The sequence below is a fragment of the Tupaia chinensis genome, unplaced genomic scaffold (assembly GCF_000334495.1).
Source record: "Tupaia chinensis unplaced genomic scaffold, TupChi_1.0 Scaffold000037_21, whole genome shotgun sequence".
NCBI classification, from domain to species: Eukaryota; Metazoa; Chordata; class Mammalia; order Scandentia; family Tupaiidae; genus Tupaia; species Tupaia belangeri.
Genome location: NW_006159480.1, coordinates 153,470 through 166,099, shown reverse-complemented (window position 1 = coordinate 166,099; position 12,630 = coordinate 153,470). Strand labels below are relative to the sequence as shown.

The 12,630-nt window shown below is 37.9% G+C and overlaps 1 protein-coding gene across 2 annotated transcripts in view; it reads left to right on the top strand.

The window, feature by feature from the left end:
* The first annotated feature begins 8,693 nt into the window (after positions 1-8,693).
* LOC102488155 (olfactory receptor 4F15) overlaps positions 8,694-12,630 on the top strand; it is a 6,440-nt gene continuing 2,503 nt past the window's right edge. The window contains exon 1 of one of the 2 annotated variants that reach the window (XM_006140540.2): positions 8,694-9,641. In XM_006140540.2, the coding sequence (XP_006140602.1) occupies positions 8,703-9,641 (939 nt within the window). In that variant the 5' untranslated portion in view covers positions 8,694-8,702. Of the gene's footprint in view, positions 9,642-12,630 lie in introns of those variants that run through there. The other variant, XM_014588423.1, reaches the window with a different exon arrangement.

The following is a 12,630-nucleotide window of genomic DNA, read 5'->3' as shown; positions in this document are numbered from 1 at the left end:
TCTGGCCGCAGCGGCTGCGCCCCTGGGGGGACAATTTTAAAAGAGAGCAGAGGAGAAGGGATTGTGGTATGGCCAACCCTCTGGGGGGGGGGGGATTTTTCATTTTCCCTTTCTCTGGCAAGTGCACTTACCCTATGGGAAATACCTAGGAAAAAAAAGCTGTTTCATCTAATTTGTATGAATTTCTTAGAAAGTGAGTACTGGATTACTGAGAGACACTTTAATTCATTATGTTAGGATTTCATTTGGCACAAAAAGTGGCAGAGATTGATTTTCTTAAAGATTTCAGTGTCATCTCTCCCTCCTGTGACTCATTATTATAACAACTTCCCTTTGTTGCTATGATCACAGTGAATATATTTCTAGGAGACAAATTCTTTGGCTAATTGACTTTATCTTTGCAGCTTCAGGTCACTATAGTTTTATTTGGTCTCTAGCCTGCAGTGCAGTTAATAGCTATTTTCTCCATTTATAGAAGCATTTTGTATAGCTCTCTGCTTGAGAGGATAGTCTGTGCGTGGCTGAGATGGATGAATGGGGTGAAGTTCATGACAAGAGGGCAATATTACACCAGATAAACTTCGGTGACAAGGAATACTGAGGTAACAGTTTGATTTCTGTACGCCTGAATTAAGCTTTGGTCTGGGGGTAGGAAGAAGTAGGTTTTGGTGTTTGGGGTGGCAAGCATGATGCCCATAGCAGAAGAATAAGTATAAATATCATGGATATGGAGAACAGGAATTGACTTTAATTTAAAACTAAGACTTGGAAGAGTTGGAGGCTCAGAGCGGCAACTGAGGATACTTTGCACACAGTCTGGAATCTGTACCATGACTTTGTTCAGGGCAGGACTAGGATGAGGGTTTAAGTTGCTAAATGGATCTAAGGATCTTTGGGGAAATTTATTGGCACTAAAAATGAAGGCTAATATGCTTGTCGCCCAACAAGTTTGTGGCCTTCTTTACATCTATTTTTAGAGAGTGGCTAAGAGATAAAGACGAGAACATTTGTTAGGTAATAATGAGAATACAGTTTTTTTTTTTTTTTTTAAAGAAGCAACTCTACTTTTCGCAATCCCTTCTCCTCCATTCTCCTCTCGGGATCTTGGGCACGCACGCACATGCGCCGGGCGGGAGTTTTAAGCCACTGGGTCCAGGATACGAACCGTGGTCGACTACGTGGGAGTCCAGCGACATAGCCATTACGCTAACTGCTGGTTCCCGTTTGTGTTCTTCTTTACATCTATTTTTAGAGAGTGGCTAAGAGATAAAAAGGAGAACATTTGTTAGGTAATAATGAGAATACAGTTTTTTTTTTTTTTTTTAAAGAAGCAACTCTACTTTTCCAGAATCAAGATGAAGAAATAATGATTAACACCTGCTTGGAGGAAAAACATCTAGGGATAAAACTCATCCCAAACTAAAATAATGTCAGTTAAAATTCAATGATGAAGAATGGAGAAAGAAGTAAGAAACTAAATGTATAATTTTTTTTTCAGTTTTTGCTGTATGGTGTGTGTACTTGCCAGAGATAGATTGAGAGAGAAATGAAGAGAGAGAAAAGGAGAAATTTCCCTCCAGGGGAGATGGCCACACCACAATCCCTTCTCCTCCATTCTCCTCCTGGCATTCTGGGCATGCATACACATGTGCCTGGCATGATTCTCAAGCTTTGAGGACCAGGAATCGAACTGGGAAGTTGGTCATGTGGGAACCAGTGCCTCAATCTCCAAATCACCTGCTGGCCCCTAAATGTGTAATCTTTAATAGCAGGAAATTGGTCCTCCTCTTCTTGTTTATTTTTTGTAACTCTTCTATGTATCTATACCTGTATATTTCTAAGTCAATGGGATGAGGTGTTTGGTGGTGAGATGGAGCGACTGGGTAAAAGCAACAAGGATAAAGGGATGGAAGACAGATCCTATTAGAAAAGGCTAAAGGAACTGAGGATATTAAAACTAGAGGGCACAGAGGAGTGATCTTTATTTACTTTTACCAAATTCAAGGGTATTAAATATTTACCTGAGAGAGTTGCTGACAGCTTCTTTATATCCACAGAGGGTTGATTAAGTGGACATTGGCTCAAGTCCATTTTCCTTTTTGTAAGGGAAAATCTCTGGACTATTATGGAAATAAAAAGCAGTAAAGAAATTGTCAAACCTGGTACACTGTGGGGAAACACATATCCTGGTGAAATAAAAGAACGGAACTGGGTCAGAATATATTTTTAGATCTCCCCCAGCTCAATGATTTATTAACTGGGGATAATAAATCTCTCTCCTTTTTTTCTCTATATTTTTAAAATATAAATTTATTATAATTCTATTCTAAGAAGCTGCCTAATTCCAGTTCCTCACAGATTAAGACATTTCAGTCATGATTCTACCATATGCCTGGAGTATCTGGATTTGTCTCAGATCACAATAATTTAAGTTGTATAAATAAATGATGACTATAATTCATGTTACTTTAATTCTTGAGAGTTACAACTAGACTAGAACTGGAGATCAAATGGCAATGATCTTAGGAGAGCTTGCGCTTGTTCCGTGAAGGATCCAAGATGCCTCAGAATGATCAAGCACTCCCCACCCAGTGGCTCTTTCTGCAGATTGTTCAGACTCTCACTCAGAAATGGATACTCGATACTCAAGAAGTCTGAAGACTTGACAGGAGTTGAGTAAGTTTCTTGAGCTGCGGATGTTGGCTATTTACCTAATTTCCTCTTTGCTTTTTCAAGGGGCTATAAAGTAGGCAAATTTTGTGTTTATCCCTATTTCTCCTTTTCCCAATTCTAGCTTTCTTTCCTGGAGTCTGCCCTCATACTCCACAGCCCTTCTTATGTTATCTTATCTCCTGGAGCAACTGATCCAAGCCAGTTCGGACGTCCTGAGTAATGACTCAGATTTAACATGGGTCACTTATTCTTTCTTCATCAAGATTCTCTTGTTTGCATGCATAAGATTTCATCTAAGGAAAGTCATCTGGTAACTTGTTAATCTGTAATAATACCATTCCCTTAACCATGTAAGCAAAACTAGGGACTAGTCATCTACCTAAACAGAGCAATTCTAATGCTGGGTAGTAGTAGGAAATATTTTTGGGCACTAGAATGTTGTTGTTTTTTTATTTTTTAAGATTTTTTCCCCCATAGGATGCATGTGCTTGCTGGAGAGACAGAGATAGAGAGAGAATGTGACAAAGCACCCCTGAGAAGGATGGCCGTACCACAATCCTTCTCTCCCATTCTCCCCTCAGGATTTTGGAAATGCATGTACACATGCCTGGAGAGATTCCAAACTGCCGGGCCTGGGACTCAAAATGAGGTTGTACATGTGGGACTTCAGTGCCTTAACCACCATGCCAGTGCTGGCTCCATGGCTTTAAAACTTTTAAGACCTCACATCTAAATGAACTCCTTTTCTGCCATGTCTTCCTCTGGGTAATAATTTCCCATCTAACTGACGATTTTAGTCTCTTGCTATATTCAAGAATTCAAATTTTTATTGTCCTTTCTCCCCCTCATCTACCCATTTATTTCCTTTCTAATTAAAAAAAAGTATTTAACTTTTTTATTTTTTAAATTTCTTTTATACATTCAATCACTATACATCACTTAGTTTGTAAAAGTGAATTTTCCAACATGAATTCACGTTACACCAGTCTAGTTGAGGATACTATACATATTATTAAATAGTAATCCATTTCTGTGTCCCATAAATGTCTTGCCTTTCTATTTTTCTCCTTAATGTCTTTCCTAAGACTCTCTTCCTTCTCCTACCCTCTTTCCACACTATATCCAGTAACCATAACCATTTTCCATGTTTCTATATCTGCTAATCTTTCAGTTTCTGCTACAGGGTGTGTGTACAGTCAGTAAATATTAAGTAGAGACATACAATGTCTTCCCTTCATAGCCTGGCTTCCTTCACTCAGCAGTAAATCTTCCATATTTGCCCACTTGCTGTCAAATGCCAGGGTCTTGTTTGTTTGTTTGTTTTTTAATGGCTGAATAGTATTCCATAGAATTTATGTGCAACATTTTTTTTCAATCCATTCTTCTGTTCATGGACATTTGGTTGGTTTTATGTCTTAGCAATTGTAAATAATGCCACAAGAAACATCGATGTGCAAGCACTTTTCCGACTAAGCATTCTCCTGTCCTTTCAGTAGATACCCAGGATTTCTGGATCATGTGGTAGTTCTATTTGTTGATCTTTGAGGAATCTCCATATTGTTCTCCACAGTGGTTGGACCAATTTACATTTCCACCAGCAGTGTAGGAAAGTTCCCCTTTCACCACACCCCCACCAGCACTTCTCTCTCTCTCTCTCTCTTTTTTTTTAAAATCTTAGTCATTCTGACTGAGATTAGGTGGTATCTCATTGTGGTTTTGATCTGCATCTCCTTTATGATGAGTTATGTTGAGCATTTCTTCATATGCTTTTTGGCTGTTTGCATGTCTTCCTAGAGAGTTTTTATCTCCCTCCCCCACACTTATTTTCCTATTTTTAAAATTGGGTTCATTACTTTTTTCCAGATCAGCTCCTTGAGTTTCCTGTGTATTTTGGTTATCAGTCTCTTATCTGAGGCATAGTTTACAAAATATTCTCCCATTTTAAGGTCTGTTGATTCACGCTAATTACTGTGACTTTTGCCATGCAAAAACTTCTTAATTTGTCGTAACCCCACTTGTATATTTTTGGAATTATTACCTGTGCTTTGGGGGGTCTTATCTTATTTAAGAAGTCTTTGCCAAGCCTAATGTCCGCCAGAATTTCCCCAGAGTTTTCCACTACCCATAGCTAACATCATTCTAAAAACTGGTACAAGAAAAGGATGCCCACTTTTTCCACTCCTTTAATATAGTGCTGGAAGTCCTAGCCACTGTAATAAAAAAAAGAGAATAAAATAAAAAAGCATTCAAATAGGAAAAGAAGAGGTGAAATTATCTCTATTTGCAAAGGACATGACTTTATACATAAAAGACCCAATGGTATCCACAAAATATTCCTGAAAGTAATAAATGGATGCAGTAAAGTTACAGGATACAAAATCAACATACCAAAATCTATAGCATTTCCATATATGAACAACAAGAAGACTGAGACTAACTGAAGAAAGTAATCCCATTTACCATAGCCACAAAGCATATAAGATACCTAGAAATAAATCTAACCAAGAAGTCGAAGACCTCCACAAGGGAAACTATGAGATACACAAAAAAGTGGAAGGACACTCTATGTTCCTGGATTGGAAGAATTAATACAATCAAAATGGTAATACTACCCAAACTTTTTAAAAAAATGTCTACCTTGCCCTCTGCTTGAGCTCTGTCTGTGTAAATGAGAATTCGCTTTATCACCAACCTTTAGAATGCCATCTGCCATCTGGGCACTTAAAATATTTATTGAATTAGAAACCAAAGATCAGGACCACAGATGGCATAATGGTTATGTCACTGGATTCCCACATAGTCGACTTCCATTAGAATTCTGAACTGGCAGCTTAAAACTCACCCCAGGTGCATGTGTGTGCGTGCCCAAGATCCTGAGAGAAGAATGGAGGAGAAGGGATTGCCGTGTGGCCATCTCCTCTAGGGGGTGATTTCTTGCTTTCTGTCTATCTCTCCTGCAAGTGCACACTCCCTTCAACAAAATCTTTTTTAAGAAACAGAACAAAATAAAACAAAACCTCATGTTGGGTGCATGTGCCTGCCTCAAATGCTGAGGAGAATGGAGGAGGGATTGCAGTGTGGCCATCCCCTCATGGAGTAATTTCTCACTTTCTGTTTCTCTGTCTCTGTCTCTCCTGCAAGTGCAAGCACCCTACACCAAAAAAAAAAAAAAAAAAAAAAAAAAAAGGAGACCAAGATCACTCAGAGAGTCCACTCAGAAATCAATTATATAACCAGTCATGACTAATTTTCAAAGAATATATTAACTTATTAATTGATTCCTTGTCATTAATGGACATCAGTTGTTAAGGCTTGGTCCTACATGTAACTGGAATTAGAAGTCACTTTTGTGTAATAAAGTACAAAAGTTAGGATGCACTGTACCTCAGTCTCTCATAACTCAATATTGCTTCCACTTTCCTGCATGCTACCTGAAGTTCTCTCTGTAAGATTCAATGCTTAAAGATTTTTCATTTCCTCCTAAAACACTTGTTCACAGCAAGAAAGCTGTAGTATATGGAATATGACTTCTCAAGATGTCCGTGTTCTATCCCCACATCTGTGAATATGCTACCTTTTATGACTAAAGGGGCTTTGCAGATATTGTTAAGTGAAAAACATTGAGATGCTAAAAATATCTTGGGTCATGTGAGCTAGCCCAGTGTAGTGTTTGTCTACCTCAGGAAGGAAGGAGTATCAGAGTTAGGGATATCTGATGACAGAGGCAGAGGATGGAGTGATGCACTTTAAGGAGGGGGCCATCAACCAAAGATTGGACATAGCCTCTAGAAGCAGGAAAAGGTAAGGAAACAGATTATCTCCCAGGGACTCCAGAAAGAATTCAGCATGGCTGACATTTTTACTTTAAATTCATTTCACTTCATTATTGCCGTCTCACCTTCAGAATAGAAAGATAATAGTTACATGTGTGTGTTTTAAGCCACTAAGTTTATGGTAATTTATAGCAGCAATGGAAAATCAATAGAAAAGTTATTTACTGTAAAGCACTTTCAATGAGAATCTGGGGTTCTTGGTTTTGTATAAATTCTCTCACCTGTATTGAGCAGGTCACTTCCTGTATAATTATTTCCCTCATAAAACATAGATATTGAATTAAACCAGGAACACCTCCTTAAACAGAGGACTTCTGATGATTTGTCTCTGGCTATCAGTCTTTATCCATAAAGAATTGGGAACCAGCAGTTAGCGTAATGGCTATGTCGCTGGACTCCCATGTGGTCGACCATGGTTCGCATCCCGGACCCAGTGGCTTAAAACTCACGCCGGGCGTGTGTGCGTGCATGCCCAAGATCCCGAGAGGAGAATGGAGGAGAAGGGATTGCGGTGTGACCATCCCCCCGGGGGGTGATTTCTCGCTTTTTGCTTCTCTGTCTCTCTCCATGTATCTGGCGAGCGCATGCACCCTATAGTGAAAAAACCTCTCCAAAAAAAAAAAAAAGAAAAAAAGAAAAAAAAAAAGGCTTCTTTATGAAGCTTATAATGAAGAAAAAAAAAAAAAGGAAACAAACAAAAAAAAAGGAAAGAATTGTGATATTGTCCTACCTCCCCATGCTAGGATTTGGCTACCATTCTTTAGTTCCTTTTCTGGATTTTATCTCAACTCAATCATATTCTCTCCCCAGCAGATACAGACATGATCTAGTTCCTTGAACCCAATACTTTATTTTTGTTGCTCTTGTCTCAATTCCAAATTTATTAAAAAAAAAAGACTGTCTTTAGGTAGAAGAGTTCCTATCTTGTCTTTGGGGATCCAATGAGTGTGTGTATTCCTGTTAGAGACATATTAATGTCGGAAAAGTTGTGACGCATTTTTACGTAGAAACATAGGTCATGACTTTTCAAATGAAACAATATAATCATACTATTAATATGAACTTTAGTGAATTATGATACACTCTCTTGACTTCAGTGCCATTCTTCAGTTCCTTAAGTCCCTTCCTTCATTCAGCAAGTGTGAAGCTCTTACTATGTGGCTGATTGTATTAGTTACTACTGGTCATTATGATTGTGGCAGTGACTATCCGTGTATAATTCCTGTATCTGAGAAACTATACCTAGTTGGAGGGATATTAATTTAAATAACCATGAAAGGCAGAATCAAATTCATGTTAACCCTGAAGTCTGAGTATAGATAGTCAGGCAAAATGGGAAGATTTTAAGAATGTGGAAGCATTTAGGTGGGACCTTGAGAATTAGATTTTGTGAGCTGAAGAAGAGAGTAAGAGAAAATTTGAAAGTTAAAGAAAAAAGGAACCTTTTAAAGTCTAATCGAACAACAAAAATAACAGATCAGAGGTTTCCAAAGCTGCATGCTATTGCATGAGAAATGGTTAGATGACTCATAAGAATGACTGAAATCACTTCCGTTACTGAGATATCACAGTCAGAAAATTCATTTGCCATCCAAGTAGAATATCCTGGGAAGGAGAAAATAGAAAGTATCTTTATAAAACTAGAAGAAAGAAAAGAAGAAGTAGGTCTGGATATAACATTAACTTTGTAGTGGTAATTTTAAAGCCATAATGCCATATGGGAGCCAGCTGATCCCTTTAAATGGAAGTCCAGTGTGTATGTGATAAAGGTTATTTGACTATGTGAGATGTCAATTAATGTCTGGAGTCTTTTATCTTTACTATCTTTAAAAATTTTCCAGAGGGTGTGTGTACTTGCCAGAGAAAGACAGAGAGACAGAGAGAAAGGAAGAGGAAGAAAGCACCTCTCAATGAGATGTGGTCATGTCACAATTCTTTCTTTTATTTCTCTATCTTTTAAGAATTTGAGGCATTTGCATACACAGTGAAGCATATTTTTCAAGTTGCCAGGTCTGGAATTTGACCACGTGGTTGATCATGTGAGATCTGTCTTCTCCAACCACTAAGACACAGGGCTAGCTTGCTGGAGTCTTTTTTTTTTTCCAAACACAAATAGGTAATACTTACCTATGTAATTCATTTCCATTTTTTTTCTGCCTTTAGGTAACTTGAAAACTTAGGCTGGTGTCTGAAGCAATGGATGTAAAGAATCGATCCATAGTATCAGAATTTGTGTTCCTGGGACTCACCAATTCATGGGACATTCAGCTTCTCCTTTTTGTCTTTTCTTTGTTGTTTTACTTTGCAAGCATGATGGGAAACTTTGTTATTGTGCTCACTGTAACCTTGGATGCTCATCTGCACTCCCCCATGTATTTTCTGCTGGCTAACCTCTCAGTTGTTGATATGGTATTTTGCTCCATCACAGCCCCTAAGATGATTTATGATATTTTCAAGAGGCATAAAACTATCTCCTTTCGGGGATGTATGACTCAGATCTTCTTTAGCCATGCTGTTGGGGGCACTGAGATGGTGCTGCTCATAGCCATGGCTTTTGACAGATATGTGGCCATATGTAAGCCCCTCCACTACCTGACTATCATGAACCAAAGAATGTGTTTGTACTTTTTAGTTACTTCTTGGATCATTGGCTTTATCCATTCATTGGTCCAATTAGTTTTTGTGGTAGATTTACCTTTCTGTGGCCCTAATATATTTAATAGTTTCTATTGTGACCTTCCCCGGCTCCTCAGACTTGCCTGCACAAACACCCAAAAACTAGACTTCATGGTCACTGTCAATAGTGGACTAATTTCTGTGGGCTCCTTTGTCTTGCTGGTCATGTCTTACATCTTCATCTTGTTCACAGTTTGTTATCACTCTTCTGGTGCTTCATCCAAGGCTCTTTCTACTCTGTCAGCTCACATTACAGTGGTGGTTTTATTCTTTGGGCCACTGATGTTTTTCTATACATGGCCTTCTCCCACATCAAACCTAGATAAATATCTTGCTATTTTTGATGCATTTATCACTCCTTTTCTAAATCCAGTCATCTATACATTCAGAAACAAAGACATGAAGGTAGCAATGAGGAGACAGTGCAGCCGTCTTGTGCATTACAGGAAGATTTCATAAATGGATTAGCTATGAAGACTTTGAACTAGAGATACTCTCTCATGTGGTTGCAAGAAAACACATAATGCATTTAGAGAAATATCCAATACTGAGGTCATGGTATTTGCCTACAAATATATAATCTGTTAAATTATGGTATCTATTTTACCATTAAATTCCAAGTAATGATATTCTTTGACACGCTGTACATCAAAGTGATAAACATCCATCATGGGACAGACTGTGTCATGGTGTTTAAGGTGGCTGGATCCCATAGGGCTGACCAGGTATTTGAGTCCTGAACATGGTGGCTTGAAAAACATGCCAATGGCATGTTCATTTGTGTTCAAAATCCTGAAAAGAAGGAAAAATGGAGGACAAAGGAGTGCAGTTTAAGCATTCCCCACAGGAGGTGCTTTCTTGCTTTCTCTTTTTTTCTCTCTCTCTCTCTGGCAAGTGTACATGCTCACTGGGGAAAGAAATACAATTATATGTCTTTTATAACCTACCACTTTGAAGAAAAGTTTATGATCTAGGGCAGTGCCATGTAATTAAGCAAATAATATTTTTTCTTTCTCTCTTATACAGATTATTTTATTGATAATTAAACTATCTATTCATATGATCCTTGGCATATTTACTACTTATTCAGATTTTAATTCTTTCTGTTCTTAAATTGCTTGCATTCCACTGCCCCAGTCTCTACATGTGTGAACGTATTCTTCCTAACATAGAATAATAGAATTTAAAATTAGAATGAATTAACAACATTTATTCAAATTATCTCAAAATTGTCAAGCTAAAATCCAAGAACTGAGGAATGATTGCCATATATCCTAGAACACATAGCTTGAGATCACCAGAAACATGATACAATATAATCTTCATTGCTGTATAAGTACTCTTCCATTTTCACATCAATTTGTGTTAAAGTGTCTATTCCTATTCCACGCTTCCAGCTATTCCCATAGGCCTAATTTTGAAATTTTTTTTTCAAGAGCTTTATGCTTCTCATTTGTGTCTTTCCCTCCCACTAAATCAATATTAACATTTACTACTTCTTTACCATTCTAAATCCTTCCCTAATTTAGACTTCTGCTATTCATTTCTTGTTCAGGTTCTACCAAAGCTGAATTGTAAACTACTGTTTTAATTATGAAAAAAAAGTTTATTCTTCATTATTAAACAATATTCTTTTGTTGATAGAGAACTTTGATTAAATTCTGTTTTATAGGTTGAAGGCCTCCCAAATACCTAAGAGTTGATGAGGCTTCATTTTGTTCTGGTAGGGTTGGGGAAAGCAAATGTGATAAATGAATTGTGTACTCTGCTTAAGATCATTATGCCTTTTTTTTTTAAATAGATTTTTGCACTCCTTGGAGAGACAGAGAGAAACAGAGAGACAGAAAGTGAGAAGTCATCCCTAAGGAGGATGGTCACACTGCAATCCCTTCTCCTCCATTCTCCTCTCAGAATTTTGGGCAAGCACACACATGTACCCAGTCTGAGTTTCAAGCCACCAGGTCCAGGAATCTAACCATAGTTGACTACATGGGAGTCCAGTGACATAACCATTATACCATCTACTGATCCCCATTTTGCCTCTTTTTCAGAAAAACAAATTTCAAATATTTAAACTAATAGGAAAAAATGGAATCTTTGTAATACATGTGTAAAACTTCTTTTTACAAAGTTGTATAGCTCGTTATCAAATGTAATTACTAAAGAAAGACATTTTGATTAACTTTCCATGGTGAGGTGATGAAGTTATGATTGTCTCTCCTAAGCTAGAGAATAATTGCAGTGACTCACATACTGCTACTTATGGTTCAAGTATTGTTCTAAGAACACATATTGGATGTTATGAAGTGTTTTCTCTCATTATTCCCATTTTAGAGAGGAGGTGTCTGAGGCACAGAGATGCTAATTATCCTCTAAGTCTTTTAATTGGTAAGCCTGGACTCAAAGTCTGGCAGTATGGATCTAGTATCTTCTTTTAACACCTGCGCTGCAATGCATGAAAGCCAACCAGCATAAGCATTTACTTAAAAGCAATCTCTATTGTGGGTTCCTCTTTGGTGACTCCAACACCATAAAAGCCAAACATTTGTGGAGTCAATCAACTTATGAGTATGTACTCTGTATGTACACCTAGGTATTTTGTTCTAGGCACCTGATATTATCAGGGAAGTTAATATTCTGAAATTTCTCTGACATACTGTAAAGAAAAAAGTCTAAAGGATAAAGAAGATAATTAGATGTATCTATTATGTGTACCTTAGTTAGGTAACTCCTAACTCTATTCTTTTGAGAGTGGGTAGAGGGTCATAGCATTTCCATGGCTGCTTTAATAAAAATGGTAGAAGCAAGGACTGTGGAACAGTTCAGTAAATATACATAAACAAGAAATTATTCTTCAAGTACCCTGACCAGAGGTACCTGTGACCACTTGCCTAGTCAAATGCCAGGAAACAAGGGACTATCATATCAATTTAAGGACTGTTTTGGAGAGTTGATCATGACACTCAGATCCTGAAGGGTCATCATTGTCCTTTATTGAGTGGAGGCATGTGGGAGTTAGGTAGTACACAGAGTCCTGGTCTAGAGCTGATGCATAGTAGCTTCCCAATAGCAGCTCTCCAGTGATTAGTACACTATTTGCTAAATGTGAAATTGGAATGAATTGATTTGGTGGTTGATACAAATCGCACAATCCACAATCTTCATTGTCCTGCAAGTTATATTTTAATGGGGAAGTTGCTGAACCTACTCTGTTCTCAGGCCAAAATTGTACTGCATTCTGCAGGGGTAGTGGTAGCAAAAAGATACCCCAAAGATATAGAGATGGTGAATCCATTTTCTCTCGGGATTTCAGGCATGAACACACACATGCATGGCACAATTTTTCAAGCTGCCTGATTTGGTCTCAAACTGTGCAGTTTGCTATGTAGGAGCCAGCCACCTTAACCACCACACCACTGGCTGGCCTGGTCTCTGTTTTTTTTTTTTT